At 47.3% G+C, this 16,721-nt stretch overlaps 1 protein-coding gene across 1 annotated transcript in view; it reads right to left on the bottom strand.

Moving 5' to 3' along the window:
* The window catches only part of IA-2 (tyrosine phosphatase IA-2), a 624,632-nt gene that overhangs the window by 363,567 nt on the left and 244,344 nt on the right, over positions 1 to 16,721 (bottom strand). Inside the window, exons 10-11 of the mRNA XM_037429474.2 lie at positions 10,104 to 10,257; positions 2,037 to 2,123 (exon numbers count right to left, since the gene is read on the bottom strand). Coding sequence (XP_037285371.2) covers positions 2,037 to 2,123; positions 10,104 to 10,257 — 241 coding nt within the window. The remainder of the gene's footprint in view (positions 1 to 2,036; positions 2,124 to 10,103; positions 10,258 to 16,721) is intronic.

Raw genomic sequence — 16,721 nt, 5'->3', positions numbered from 1 at the left:
TGCGACATTGGCGTTCCACTCGCTCTCTACCTCCTATCTCTACAGTTCTCTCTTGCTCTATATTGTCTTCTTTTGCTGCTCATTACAACCGCTTCGTTCTGCTTGCTTTGTTTTTCAGTTCTGAAGACTAATTTAGGTGCAACGGAGAAAGAATTCCGATCTACTACTTCTATAGCGTCCGTAATGCCCCGAAGGAACACCCCACCCATTGTGCAACTGCGTCGTTGCGCATTTGTAGAGGACTCTCGAAGAGCATATTCCCTCGCCGCACAGAAAACGTGCACTACTGATTAACGGAATTCATCGTAGAACGAGCGGTTTGCAAGGCGTTATACGGCCACGCGAAGGGGTAAATTGACCGCGTTCCTTTCCCTAGCGGCCTGCAGTATATCCTTTCCGAAGTTCCAGGTGAAAGATTCGAAATGCAATGCAGGGTGCTTTCGGGAGTCCGCAAGGCGGAGGCCAATTTACGAAACATGACTCCTTCGCCTGCCTGCCTGTCTGCCTGCCTGTCTGTCTGTCTGTCTGTCTGTCTGTCTGTCTGTCTGTCTGTCTGTCTGTCAAAAACCATACATAATATTATGCGCTCGGCATGACGTGCAGGCACGACAAAAAAGAATAACGCAGCATGTAACGCAGCGCAAACCTATCACTAGGATGCGCAAGCGGCAACTTGTTTCTGCGTCAGCGCCTTACGACGGAGCCAAGTTGCGAACACGGCGAGGGTAAGCGCGTGCACGGAAAGTACGCTCAGCTGGGTCCGTAGTCTGCTGGGCTGATCTTTTTTTAAGCGCGTCATCCCGTATCAGCGCGCTTCAGATGATCAGACAGAGCGAGTAGGTAAAACGTTTATCTCGTACTTTAGTTTACGAAGATGGACGCTGTAGCATGAAATCTCTGAAATAACACTTAAAGATACGCCACACGCCCCCACTCACAAGACAAGCAGTAGAACATGGTTCGTCTTAAATGCGCTGTTACGGAGTTACTTCTAATAGCCTCGCAAACTATGGGCCCAGCTGATCGAGCTTCGTGGGCATGCGCTTCCCTTGATTTTGTTTGCAACTCGGCTCCGTCGAGTGGCGCCGACGCAAAGAAAACTCGCCTCTCACGGACGTTAGTTGAAGACTTGGACGGCTGTACATCATGTGTATTGTGGCGCGAGTGGCATAGCTGACGTAACATTGTCGAGTTCATTTCTTTTCTCTTTTTCTGAAATTGTTATCTAGTGTACGTCGGGCAGGCGCCATAGCTCGTATATCTGTATATACCGGAGTCTGAACGGTGATTGATTGACATGTAGGGTTTAACGTCCCGAAACAACCATATGATAATGAGAGACGCCGTAGCGGAGAGCTCCGGAAATTTCGACCACCTGACGTCGACCACCAAAATCTAAGCACACGGGCCTACATCAATTTCGCCACCATCGAAAATGCAGCCGCCGCAGCCGGGATTAGAGCCCGCCACCTGCGGGTCAGCAGCCGAGTACCTTATCCAGTAGACCACCACGGCTGGGAGTCTGAACGGTGTAAATTGCATGCAAGAAAAAGCCGAAGTACACGTCGTGACCTGAATGGCACAAGTGGCAAAGTGTTGTTGTGGTAATTAAGTGTTTCTTGATTTTTTTTCTTCATTCGTATAATCAACGTCTAGCGAACTTGTATGAAACGCCACAGCTAACTTGTGACAAGAAAAGCAATTTTACGCAGCTGACACAAGTGAACTCGAGAATTTTTTTAGTCAGGGCAATGGAAGCGATGCACGTGCATGTGAGAAAAGGTGTGTGACAACGAGAAATCAAAATATAAATATGAGGAAGCCAAGTGACATCAGCTGGTCTGTAATTTTCGAAACATTTTTTGGGCTTTGTCGGCCTCTTCATATGAGCCTCCACCACTGATTATTATAACTGGTCCTCAATGTTTTTTCGTTTATCTAATGCTTCACAATGTATATTGCAAAAGTTTGCAAATGCACTTTAAAATCTCTTGCTCTGAAAAAAAAAAAAGAAATGGGCGAGCAGGTATACTCACCGCACGTTGGAAAAAGTACCGGAGGGCAGCAACAGCGCTCTCTGCAGAGAGGACACAACTCTGTCGGCCTCCTCCTGCGACGAAGGGCTGTCAGGACGAGAAAAATATGCACATAATATTTCTGATTACAATAAATCCAAAAACAAAAACAAATAAACCACATAGTTGTAAACCGAGCAAGCAAAGAGTTCAGGATGTAGATTGTAATGGATGAAAAACAACTGAACACATAGGATTAATAATTACGCAGCGTTTTACGCACCACAAAAACGATATTATATTAGGACACACCCTAAAAGAGAGCAGCGAAAATTGATTAGATTTGTGGGGTCTAACGTCCCAAAACCACCATATGATTATGAGAGACGCCGTAGTGGAGGGCTCCGGAAATTTTGACCACCTGGGGTTCTTTAACGTGCACCCAAATCTGAGTACACGGGCCTACAACATTTCCGCCTCCATCGGAAATGCAGCCGCCATAGTCGGGATTTGAACCCGCAACCTGCGGGTCAGCAGCCGAGTACCTTATCCACTAGACCACCGCGGCGGGGCGAGCAGCGAAAATTACTACCATGTGGTGTTATTCTTGAACTAACCTAGCGCACGGTAAACAGAGCTTCTAGCATTCCGTCCCAATCATCTTGCAACCACTTCAGCCGAGACCGAACCCATGACCTTCGGACCAGGAGCCGAGCGCAGTAACCACCGTATACCACTGTGGCTACGTTAAACGGCGCGTGCTGATGGCCGCAATGCTTCGAAAAGTGAGGACTCGCCTTTGTCAAGGTAGCTGATGCATTTCTCAACAGCGATTTTATGCAGGCCTTGCTCGATACCGCCAACCTCTCCATCTCGGTACACCCCCTGACCTTTATTTCATTTAGGGGTGAAACTCGTACGGGTCTCAGCTTGTCGACGTGTAATGTCGTGTAGTGAACGGACATGCGCCATACGGAAACTGGGCGAATCTCGCAACTCCGATCCTCTTCAGTGCTTCCCAGTCCAATCCCTCTGTCCTGATACAGACAAGTCTATCAGTCGAAACGTTGGCACCAACGATCAACGCACTGTTACCATTGCATGGCTACATTACTTTACTTTGCACCCAATACAAGTGCGAGTATTGCACTTTGCGACCAGTCGGTCAGGCTGATTACGTAAAGAGTTGTACATCGTTTCGTAAGGCTGTGTACAGGCGTAGAAAAAACAACAACAACCAAGAATTGCGTCCTAATAAAAACGTTGTTACGGTAATTGCTGCGATTTCAAAGTTGCGCTACTGTGTTCTATTAATACCTTCCTGGTTCCCCGGACATTTTACATTTTTCACTTTTACTTCTTTGAATAAGTGAGGCTGGTTCAAATGATTCATATCAATTTAGGACTCCTACTGCTTCATTTCGAAGGTCGTGTCACTTTATTTCAAGCTTTTGTAAAAGGCTCACGACCATCACGCTCAAGCAGTCTGAATAAAGTATAGTACTCACGAATCGAAACGCGAGAATCAAGGGCTAATAATGCACGTAGTTTCGTTTCTAGAGTCTACACGTAGACGTGGGCACGAAGGTTGAGGCAGATTTTGCGCCCCGACTATAGTCACTTACGGGGGAGAGGAAAGGGGTAGCGCAAATTTCCCACCTACTTTAGCTTAGAAAGAGGGGGCACAGCGATTTTACCCCCCCTCTTCCTGCATACGCTTATGGGTCTACAATTCCTGTCAGATTGCCTTAATTTTCACAACAGCATTCGGATAAGAGACAAAAGCTTCAGTGGCCAGATTCGCAGCGACATGATGCGGTTATCATGAGCAATTGCTCACAGCAGTTATCATAACAAAAATGGTGTAGTGTTTCAATTCACGGGTACTGTGTCATGTACCGCAAAACTATGGGCTCAAGAGATGAGCAACGTCAACAGCATCACGACATGTTTTTATTGTTTTTATTTTGCTACGTTTCATGGGAGGAGTCAGAACTTAGCGGTGTGCCTAACTAGAAATATGTTTCTTATTTCAAACAGACGAGCGAACAGTGTCCGTCGCGCTACACTTAAGGAGAGCGTGCACATCAAAATTTGGTGCTTGTCTTTCATCGAGCATATAGGTAATAAATCAGCTTGAAGTACACTGCGTCAAAAAAAAAGTTGGTGGGGGCCTTTAAGCTTCGCCTTTGAAGGTTGAACGCGATAGCGAAATCCGGACCCTAGTGCGCCCTTCAACCACTAAGTGGATACTTATTAATATGTTTTGGTAAACACACACACACACACACACACACACCTGCAAATACACACACACACACACCCGCAAACACACACACACACACACCCGCAAACACACACACACACACACACACACACATACACACACAGACAGAAGATTGTACCAGCGCACGCGCGCGAATGGTACATACAGGTTTTTGATCTAAAGCAAGAGTCGCATGACCTCCAAGATACACGCCGCGCGCTCGCCATTTGAGAGGCCATAAAGATTCACACAACGCTTCACAGATGACAGCACATTATCTAGCGTTTGCTGCACGGAGGAAGGAAAGATAAGAGAAGGCATGCCCAGCCGGCGCGCTATGTGAAAAGTGTGGAGGAAATGACATCATGGCGGCCATATTCACTTGGCACAATGGCGGCTTTGCTATGGTTACGTGTTGCACAGAATAGCTGGTCTAGCAGTGAACGGACGTGGCTGGCGGCGGAATGTGTGCCTCCCCAGGCCTCGTGCTGAGCCGTGGCAGACAATATTCGTGCTCTGCGCCACGTTGTAGGTTACGCTGTACTCTAGCAACTGTACTCCTAGCAACGTTTACAAAACCTTTTGTCCACGTTGAGGCCTTAACAGTGCGCATAACGAGCGCAGATTCTCCTACTCCTACATTCTGTGATGAACTACCGGTATATCCTGTATATCTGTCAACATAGAAATAAGATATATACTTATACAACATAGAATAAGATATAAGATATATACGTCTACGTCAATCGATGATATCTAATCAGCATTCCCATAATGTGCCATTCGTGCAGTCTACAGCAACTTTACTAGAATAAACTCACTTTCAAAGCTCCGTATCTCTGCCAGCCATGGATAGGAGAGGGCATGGCCAGCCGGTGCGTGGCGTGAAAAGTGTGGCGGAAATGACATCACGGCGGCAATATTCACTGGGCACAATGGCGGCGTTGCTATGGTTGCGTGTTGCGCAGTGAAGCTGGTCTAGCAGTGAGCGGCCGCGGCCTGCGGCGGCATGTGGGCCTCCGCAGGTCTCGTGCTGAGCCGTGGCGGACAATATCCGTGCTCTGCGCCACGTTGTTTGTTACGCAGTGTTCTCCTGGCAGTTACTGTACTTTTAGCAACGTTTACAAAACCTTTCGTCCACCACGGGGCCTGAACAGTGCATAGAAACGAGCGCTTATTCATGTGTCGTGGAGCGGATGACGCGGATGAAGCATTTGAAGTGTTCAGTGAAATTGCGTTGGGCACCATGACGGAACGGAACGACGACGAACGCCCGGCAGGTCAGTGACGGTTGGGCAGTGCTCTTGCTTGTGACAACGGATGGAACTGTTGTGCCCAGCGAGAAGCAATGAGGACCATGTGCACATACTTAGTTAACGTGTTCAGTAGGTGCAGTAACAACTTGCATGTGCGTATTAAAACACCTTTTCTGTCCCGCTTGTTATACTCGCCCCCGGCATTGTAATCTCAACGTTAGAGCAACCACGTTCAAGTGTCATTTGCACCGTGCTCGAAGTCACTACGGTCGCAGAATGCTGACGCCGGTGAGTTTCACGCGGAAGACGGGCACAGTGGCCGCGCGCCGCATAGGCCACGTCGCGGAATGCAACAGTGGAAGAAGGCGCACGACCGATCGTGTGGTCTGTACAGTTGCTGAATTAAAGAGGTGAAAACACTCGCCGTTGTCAGTGCATCTAGCGCGCGTTCTCTTGTACTTGCTTCGTTGTTGGTGAGCTGTTATTCGCTGTTAATACTCGAACGAAATGATTTCGCCGAAGGTGTCGCGCTGGCCCAGAGTGTTGAGCCCCGTTTCATTGGTTTCGAATCGTCACGACACGCGCGCTGCGCAGCCCCCATGCTTTCGAGCCGGAGAAAGAGTCGCGCCTTCTGCTTTACATTCGGATGTAAACAAGAGAAAAGAATTTGCCCAGTCAATATGGCCGACTTCCGGCTTCACCGCGGCTTAACAACGGATGACGTCAGGGCCTCTCCAAAGGTGTGTCCTTCCTCCATGGTTTGCTGCTTGCTAGATCAACGCCTCTGGAAAGGCATGATATGTTTTCTGCTAGATGGACATAGTTGCCCATTTTTAGGGCTATTTGAAAGTTCCTGTGTGTTTATAGCAACAATAGCTGCTCTATCCCGGCCTCTTTCGACGAAGTGTGATGGCCTCCCAAATGCGCCTACAAGTCCCCGAATGGGCTCGTGACACCTGTTGAACGAAATGCGTCAAGGAGACTCAATCCACTACATGGCATTCATGTATAGTGTATTTTTTTTAAACAGCTGCAAGTAACATCGTGGCTTTGTGGTAGGACACCTGTTTGCACGATAACGGCCACGGTTCTATCCTCAATGGGACCAAGAATTTTATTCGTTACTTTGTTTCCTTTTTTCTCACCTTTTCACTCACGAACGATTTTTCGCTCACAACCACCGGTGCCGACGCTGACGGCAGAATTTCCGCGGCACGAGCTCTCTAACGCTATCGCGTTAAAATTGCGGGCATCGGTTACCCAGCTTTTGTCAGGAAAGACATACAGCTTGCGCAGGAGTCTCATTTCGATAGCAAGTTTATTTCCGTGGCTGGTACGTCCCTTCTGGTACGTTTGAATATTGTTTTCTTCCGTTTTTTCTGTTATTTTCTCCGTCCGATTGAGGTATGTACGCCTGACAACGGTGACGCACACACGCATGCACGCACGTTGCCACACACGTAAGACACACGTGCGCGCACACACCAGCACATTGACACACACACACGCCACCACACATACATAATGCGCGCACACATACACTCACACGCACGCCCACGAGCACAAACAGACATACACACAAGCACAGGCACACGCGGACGAGGCGCTGCTGGCACCGGCCGATGCCAGGAGCTGGCCGTGCAAATAACAGGCGCTCCTCACGGAGGCACAGCGACTTCACATGCAGGGTCGGACGAGGCAAGCGAGCCGTGACGCGGGTTCCATCGAGCCGTGCCACCGAGCAAGCCGAAGACGGCTAGCCGCGTCCTGCGGGAGCCCGTGTACTCTCCGCCTCCGCGGTTCTCCCGCCGTGTGTACACACATCCATCGATGCCTGCAAGTTTGATAGAGCCACGACGCGGCCTAGTACCAGCCGGACATCAAAGGCCTCTGCTTCCTGCTCCGTCGTCGAGGCCGCATCGCGACCTGCTTATTAACGCCCTTGCAAGTTTCATGCGGCAAATGAATGCACTGCGGCGTGTGTTCGGACTGCGAGGCCTGACTACTGGCGGAGAACCGACGACGTGAAGGAGTCGCGGAGGCCCGTATTTCCTCGGTGCACACTGTCTGCGCGGCCCACTACGCTTACTTACTGAGTATGCGGTTATGAATCTTCGACCATGCGCAATATAGATGCATTGAGAAATACATGTTGGTCTCTAGAGGATGTGGTGCAACCACGGTGTAAGAAGTGTGTGTCGCGGATTGCAAACTCCCTACTATTTTAAATGCACTACACGACGTTCACTGCCATACTCCCTCAGGTGGTGCTGAGGGAATCATAGTATATATACCAGGTCTTCACTATTCTGTCGTGTTTCTCGGTTCACGGTTTCTTGTTCCGTTCGGGTGAAACCTAGATTTCTTTTTTTTTCAAAATTCTTCCTATATAATTATTTCAATATTGCGAGATCCATACTCAATACGTGTCACTAACGTTCTCTACGTATTGGTGTCATCGGTCTTTGAAATCTTTTTTTCTGTACTCCTCGACATTAAGCCTTACCTGGTCCCCCTCCATAATTCACAAAACAGGTGTTCATACACTACAAATTTCAAATGAGTGCATGATCCAGTGACTAGTTTCTAGACTAACCTATCGTCAACGCATTTCTCGTAACGTTCAGTCAAGTATCCTACGGTACATATCCTTCGACGAATTCACCCCGACCTTAATTGCAGCCGTCTCAAGCGCGGACTGACAATTGGTGCATGCGTTCTTAAGCATTTAATTTTTTTGTCACATTTGTATGCGTAGTCAGGCGTCATCGCGTCATTTTGTAAATCTGCTAAGGAGTGTCCTGTGAAAACTAAAACAGTGTCGTCCGCGTACATCAGTGCCCTTGACCTTTGTAGGGATCGTTTAAGTTGTTCCACCAAAGTTACACTTGTATGACCGGTTCAGTTGGACGAAGTGCCAAAAACCATGTCATAGAAAGATCGATGAAAAGCAAGGAGTTTGAAAGTCACGCATGACGCTGCAAAACTTACAGTTCTGGCTGAAAAATGTTGTGCACGGTGCGTTCAGCAGAGCGTCGACACAACGCTATGTGAAGAATAATCCATCAATATTAAACTGTTTAATTTAAACCATAACATTAGTGAGGCGTAGAACAGAATTTCGAGTGGACGTAGTGTGGAAGAACCACTCATTTTTACCCTTTGACAAAAATACGAGTGCCAACACAGCAATAAGGCCCTACCGGTAAGGGTATGCCACAAGGGCAAGCTACGCAAACAACAAGAAACCGGCATGTAACTCAGCAGCGGACGTATGAGAAGTCCGCGATCTTCCATATATATATGGAAGATCGCGGACGGGTGACAGCTCTTTGTAGAAGCAGTGCAGCTTCCCAAAGCGCCAACGACATTTTTCAGCCGCCGACTCCTCCGAGTGCGATAACATCGACTTTTATATAAAACTGCTACAATAAGCGCTGCAGAAAGACCACAATGTCGACAGGCTAATGATCTACTTGGTGGAGCGAGACAGATGGCAGCAGGACGTGGAACGCTTGCAAGCGGTCGCAGCTCAGTTATAAGCCTCTGACTCGCTAAAGCACGATTTGGTAGTGTACGCGCGAGCACAGACACATGTTACACTACTACTCTGAAACGAACAGCATGCCGTTCCTCGCATGAATCGACGACGCTTCGAAGAAGTGAATATCGAGTACCACTGTTCATTACGTGCTTGTTGATGTCATCTTTGTGCGGGATTCGTGATACGTTGCCTGCACGTATTTGTTACCTTTTGCAAACACAAGAGTTAAATCATGATGACAGACGATGATCATCACGATGAAGATGTCCACTAGGCATCAACGTGGGTGCATCAACGTCAAACGGTTATATAGCTGCCAAGCACCAGAAGACTTTTGTACATGATCGCATGACTCGCTACACACAAAGCACTACTTGTGAAGACACGTTCACATTCGCATCATGCTGATTTTCATGACGGAGAAGCCAGCGATGTTTTTTTTCCCTTGAAGGTGTGGTTATTCCGTGCCATTAGTGATATGCCCTCTACATCGATATCGGTATCAGAACCGCTTCACTACAGGCATAACAATGAAAATATTTGCCAGCTCTGTGAAGCACCAAGCGCGTTACCAGTGCAACGATCATAATTAAGGGATAAGTACGTTTGAAAACAATGACATAGAATTCCCATCTCAGTCTCCGGTATCCTGGCACGTGTCTATTGTGTAGGATGTATAGTCCCTGATAGAGAGATGCTTTAATACACAGATATAATGCTGTCTTGGGAGAGAACGTCTCATTTTTGAGAAATTCTGATGTTGTGCCCCAAAAATGTTTTAATATAGAATTGTTTAGAGCAGCAGTGAACTCCCCACACAGACAGAAAAACCGATATCTGCCACGTGTTCACTTTAGAACAATCGTTCATCCACTACGACGTGAAACATTCGCTGAACCAGTGCGACATGATGCGTTTTAGAGGTTCTACCGCTAAGAGTTAACGATGAAGTTTAACGGCACCTGCTCTTCATTGACACTGGGAAGAAGAAGCATGCACGAGTTTCAGGGAGTCACACGTACGCTTCGTTGAGCACGATGTACGCGCTGCTGGAGTCCAGCGCCGAGTAGAAACCGTCCGGCGTGGGGCCGGCATCGAGGGCTCCCCGGTAGCTGTGCTCCAGCATTTCCTTAGAGCCGGTGGGGACAAGGCCATGGCGCTTGCCGTTAGCTTGACCTGCGAACGAAGGCGACAAGAATCCACGGATAAACTACCATTCACAGACACCCGGGCGATGCGTGCAGCCAATTATCTCGACAACTGAAGAAACAACAAAGTTGATTTGCATGCCTATAGCCATCCAGTGTTCCCGCACATGCTACCATGCAACGGTGCGCTGGTCACGCTGAAAACCTAATTCAATGTACTTTGTCTTCACAACACGCCCCGGTGGTCGCAATTCGCATTTATGTGCATTTCCACCTCGCGTCATGCAGCTCTTCTTGTCAAAAGAACGCTTTGGTTTTGGCTCGGTGGAGTGTGCGGACTTCCCAGAGGAATCAGTGATCGAGAATCATCTGTCAATTTAACATGGCTGAGGAATATCGTTATTTTCGCGTTATTGTTACTTTGAAAACACTCACCCACGTTTTCTATTCAGGGCTGCAGATGACACTGCGAAGCTCTGCGAGACAAATGACTTTAACGGTCTCTCCCGCAACTCCGAGTCTCGAATAATTTGGCTAGCATCTACTTCGTGTAAGTGCTAAACATAGTACATTCACAGGCAGCTGAAGTTTTAGATCGTTGAGTCTATTTTGCGCATGTTTGCTTATGCTGGTGTGTCACTCACTAATACCCTTTGTTGCTTCATTATTTACTAACTATCACAAAGAGGGCTACACAGTTAGACCCGTAACACCTTTCATACGAACTAACCTTACGCCACCATTTACCTTACTTCAAACGTAATTATCTCTTTTTATCTCTATCTCTAAAAAAACAAGGAAAAGCGGGAAAGCACTCGCTAAGCTGCTCCTGCGAACTTCAGTGACTACTCGTACAGTGAGCGCGTCTGTTTGTCCTTTCGAAGAAAGACAACTCTCATCCCAAATGACCCATCTCAATCTGTATATACGCCCACAAGCGCTAAGCACGGTGTTCGAAAAATGCCCGCATAGAGAACTGAAAATCCGGAAACGCACACCCCGAGGGGTCTCTGCAAATTTCCTGAAATTCGGGCTTATTCTCATCTCGCCTCCCGACCGGGATTCATCTCGGTCTGTTCCTTTGCTTCCTGCGACAAAGTTCTCAACCACACACCACGAATCAGGCTCCCCTCTATAGCAGACAGAACACCAAACGCAACGATACACCTTTTCCCCTTCACCCAGTCCTGCACCACCCGCTGGTTTGTGATTAGGTTCATTAGCGTACAGCAGCTGCCTCGGCACGCTCAAAGTTGCCAATGAACCAACGTCGAGGCTTTATTCCGAGCCTTCCCCCCACCCTCTGTCTGTGAGGCCGTCACCTTGCCTTCCACAGCTGGGAGCTCACAATAAACCCTACGGCAAGCGCTCCGAAGACCGAATACGTCTCCATTTCCGCAGCCGCCGAGCAAGCAGGACGAGCCAATTGACTGGCGACGGTGCAGACCTCGCCCACCCCCTGATTCCGATGGTGCAACGACCGCTACTGAGCCCGCTTCGTCCCTCTAGAGCTGCCATGTTCATGATAAGACAACATGGTGGTCTTACTACACACACAGCAACCACCATTCATAAACTAGGACACAAAGTGAGCCTTCATTTCTGCCGAAGTTTCTGTAAGATAAAGGAACGAAAAGGAAAAAAAGACGAAACGAACACTAGATAGTGTTTGGTGGAAACGTTTATTCTAATTGAACTGGAAACTTAAGCAGTCTTTTTACTCCTCTGGATAACAGCATCCCTGCAATTCTAGAGTGCAAGGTCTATGCGTTGTATCAAAAAGTTCAAGTGATTTTAGTTCAGATGGGCTCACGACCTTCTGAAAATCGGTCAGGAGTAGGAGGAGAAAGGCGGAAGGCCAGGACAGATAACTAGTTCTCAAACCACCTGGCTACCCTGCGCTGAAGAAAGGGAAGATGGAAGGTAATAGAAAAGAGATGTCACAAGAAAGAAAAGAGGAAAAAGAAGTGGAGAAGTGTACGGTCGACACTGATTGAACTTTGTCAAGACAAGTTCGCGAGAAACACCACAGCGCCCTCCAAGTCTTCTGAGCTGAGGACGGTCTCGCGGAGTGCGCTAAAATTCATTCCACTGGCATTGGGTGATTGCGAGGTCTCTCGAACACTACTTAAAATTGGTGAGCACACTAATGGATCTATATAGCATTAAGTGAAAGAGGAGTACCTTTTTACTCAAATGCAGACAACACTCCGCTCTATCATTGCACATTAACCATACGTATTCGGCTATTTATTAAGAAGTACATGGATGAAGCTCGTTATTGACCATGGGTACACATAAGTCGACCTCAGCACTTAAATTGCCTGTGGGAGTAAGGGGCACGATTGATTGATTTGTGGGGTTTAACGTCCCAAAACCACCATTTGATTATGAGAGACGCCGTAGTGGAGGGCTCCGGAAATTTTGACCACCTGGGGTTCTTTAACGTGCACCCAAATCTGAATACACGGGCCTACAACATTTCAGTAAGGGGCACCAAACATCGAATGATTTACAAAGGCTGATGAGATAGTTAGAGATAGAAAAATAAAGAATAAGAAAAAAGGCGGGGAAGCTAACCAGGGTTGAGCTCGGTAGGCTACCCTGCACTGGCGAAAGGGGAAGAAAAAAATTCGGCAGATCCCCTGTGAATCGAAGTTATGCGAAGCATGTGCAGGGAAGGTGACAGTGTTGCAATTTTGTTATTGAGTGACACGTCATGAAGTGACGCTAAATATATGTACAAGTGTCGCACGCACAGATATATGTTTACCAGTTGCAGATGTTTATATAACCAGTTGCTTGCACTTGCGTAACGATGCCAACTGCAACATCCCTATTGGCAGTACCAGAAGCTGATATGATGCGCTGATGCTAGCGAGGATGCTGGCCCTGGACACTGCCACATAAATCGAATTCAGCGCATGTCACCTAACCACAATTGACGGTATCCCGACGGTACGGCTGCGTAAAAGGTGTACATATGTAATGTTTCTAAAATTGGGTAGACAGCACTGTAACCACAACTGACGTTTCATGAAGGTTAGCGTCTATTTGAACTGTAGTTCTTAAACCTGGCGTAGCTCTGTGGTAAAATGGTTCATTGCCACGCAGAATGCTTGGGTTTTATTCCAGCTGAGATCCTGACACTTGTTCTTTGCATTCGTCGGGTCGACGCTATCGATGACGGGTATTTCTTAACGCTCACGCGTTCAAATTGCCCATGTGTGTTCTCGTCTTTCCTGGGTAGATGCTAATTCTGTGTTACTATACTTACCGTAGATGGCTAAATAGACAGCTAAATGGACGGCGGCCATCTTAAATCCTATCCCAATTCTCACGTAGCCGGCAATGTAGACAGCTTCGAGAAGAGAACATCGTAGACAAATACGATGCAGGCTACTTTGCTGTATAAACAAGATGGCGGCTCAGCGAATCCCTCAGATAGATCAAATCTCGCCAGAATGGCCGTCTGCACACAAGCAGACGCTTTCCCAAACGCTCAATGTGAGTAACGTTTCACTTTATTTTATTTCAACACGAAATAAGCCAGAAATTACAGCTGTTACGTTTGTTTCTTTTATCTTTTTTTTTCTAGACGCGAGGTTGCGCATCATCGCGTAAAAGCTGTCTAAACGTGTTCCAATTCTCGGAAAGCATGGGCTAGGTGCCGTCTTCTAAGCAGTCTGTGTAGACTGTCTACGTGCTGTCTAAGAATTGGAACACAGCCTAAGCGTCAATCACTTGTGGCTCATACCGGCATACCAGCGGCACATACCTGCCCCTGAGTATGTGCCACTGTCTGGCGGGATGTGTTGGACGACGTACGCGACGGGATTTTGACATTATTCATGACTTGACCAGCGCGTCATATTCGTCAAATCATCTTACCCTCCCATGCTAATTTCGGTTCACGTTAAGTGAAGGGGGTAACCACGAGAGCACTCAAACGTAAGCGGCTAGATAGATAGATAGATAGATAGATAGATAGATAGATAGATAGATAGATAGATAGATAGATAGATAGATAGATAGATAGATAGATAGATAGATAGATAGATAGATAGATAGATAGATAGATAGATAGATAGATAGATAGATAGATAGATAGATAGATAGATGGATGGATGGATGGATGGATGGATGGATGGATGGATGGATGGATAGATGGATGGATGGATGGATGGATGGATGGATGGATGGATGGATGGATGGATGGATGGATGGATGGATGGATGGATGGATGGATGGATGGATGGATGGATGGATGGATGGATGGATGGATGGATGGATGGATGGATGGATGGATGGATGGATGGATGGATGGATGGATGGATGGATGGATGGATGGATGGATGGATGGATGGATGGATAGATAGATAGATAGATAGATAGATAGATAGATAGATAGATAGATAGATAGATAGATAGATAGATAGATAGATAGATAGATAGATAGATAGATAGATAGATAGATAGATAGATAGATAGATAGATAGATAGATAGATAGATAGATACGCTTAAACTCACCGAAGTTCGCTAAGAAATGCTAGATAGATAGATAGATACGCTCAAAGTCGTAAAAGTTCGCTAAGAAGTGCTTCGCATATAAAATTAGAGAGGAGGAGAGAAATGTCACCGACTGGGCTGGAAGGCAACAGTCTCACGTTTCACATCACAAACGATGAAGCAGAGCGGTCTCTTTGGAAAAATGTAAAAGCACTTTCGTTGCCCTTTTGGATCTGGGATGGGATGAGCCGTGGTTCCAATACTTTCTTCACAGTGAAACCACTTTCGTCGAGTGGACTTAGAACAGTGCGAAGGTGAAGCCTCCCGTTTGAGTATGCTGGACAGTAAGTAATATAAAAGGTGTCCAATAGTCTCATCAAAGACGCAGTCATTGCAGTCCACACTGTCGGGCATACCAATCTTAAATGAGTAGACATTTGTGAAGGGTACGCCCACACGCAGATGGCACAACACTGTACCTTCCTCCCTGGAAAGACCATATAGTAATGGGTCGAGAGAATGCAGTTGATGATGTGCGAACTGTGATGACTGCCACTTCTGAAATGTCATGTTCCACGCCAGCTTAAGTATCCAGCCTCGTCAATCCTATAGATTACAAATACAAGGTTTGTTGGTACGTAAGCATTTTTGGCAGCTTGATTGGCGATGTCGTTGCCGGAGATACCGCAATGGCTTGGTATTCACTGGAATACAACGTTCTGTCCTTTTTCAGTCACATTGTGCAGAATGCATTTCTTTGATCTCCCACACAGGTTGTTTGTGCGACCCACAACGAAGTGCCGGCGAATAACATTGCAGAGCCACCTTGGAGTCGCAGAACGCTGCCTGCCCATTGATTAGCCGGCTGCTGCTGTCTCTGGAATAACAAATAGAAAAGTTCTTTCTACCTTGGCCTTGAAGCAAGCAGCTCTGGAGTGTTTGCACACGTTCTATGGTGACAGAATCCACGTATGCACGGATAGCTCTACCAGCGCCACCGGCTCCAATTGCAACACATCAACATCCACTATAAACTTTGTCACGTGAGCACATCAACGGGCTCTAAGATTGTTGCCCTGCGAGGTGCTATTGATTATATTAGGATAGTTCAATTTTTATTGGACAGATAGACATGTCTGCATGCGTCTCTGGCATGCTATATTCTGTATATGCGTGCTACTAGACGCGTCGAACGGGGCTATAGTCGGATACAACTTTAGAATTCCACTACATTTCCTCTTAAACAGAGGATGTTTACAAGCATGAATCAATGGGGATACACTTCAGACCGACGTCATGAGCCGGACGCCCGGTGACATTGTCATCGGAGAACATTGCTGAACGCCATCAGCGGGACTACTACGTCAGCCACGGAAGCCATCGGCTACCACACTTCGGTCGACTGAGAGTAGCCTACAGGAGGCACCGTCGACATACTGAGGTGCTTGCAGTGATTTCGTGGCACGTAGTCACCACCCAGCCCAAAGATCACCACCACCCTCTTTGATCACGTGACAACTGGCACACCAGCTGCAAAGCTGCCTCCGAGCACAGCGAGTAGGGAAGCCTTCCGCGCGTCCACGTGGTAGGCTACCCGACGTGTGTTTGGCCTCTTTCAGAGCAGCATCAAGACCATCAGTAGTGGCGAAGTTGACAAGACAACGTCTCCGTTACTGTGCGAGCGGAGTTGTCTTCAGAACATTATTTGTGAATAGCGGACCCATTCATATTTTGACTACACTCACTGGAAGTAACGAATTGAAGACTGGCGGTTAGAGCACTCGAGAATCGCTTCACGAAGCTTGTTCTTTGAGTGGTTCTCCGCCCTTTGGGCATAGGACAGTGAGCGTGCAAAGACGGCTTTGACATCTTTCAGCTTGGAGCACTTGCCGCCCTGAAGTCGTTTTGAGAAAGATTGGCAACGTGTGTGCTGAGAGCAGCCGTCCTTCGTATACGTTGCGATGGGTTATTAACTTCTAAAG

This window comes from Rhipicephalus microplus, chromosome 1, assembly GCF_043290135.1.
Source record: "Rhipicephalus microplus isolate Deutch F79 chromosome 1, USDA_Rmic, whole genome shotgun sequence".
NCBI classification, from domain to species: domain Eukaryota; kingdom Metazoa; phylum Arthropoda; class Arachnida; order Ixodida; family Ixodidae; genus Rhipicephalus; species Rhipicephalus microplus.
This window is presented reverse-complemented; position numbering and strand designations above follow the sequence as displayed.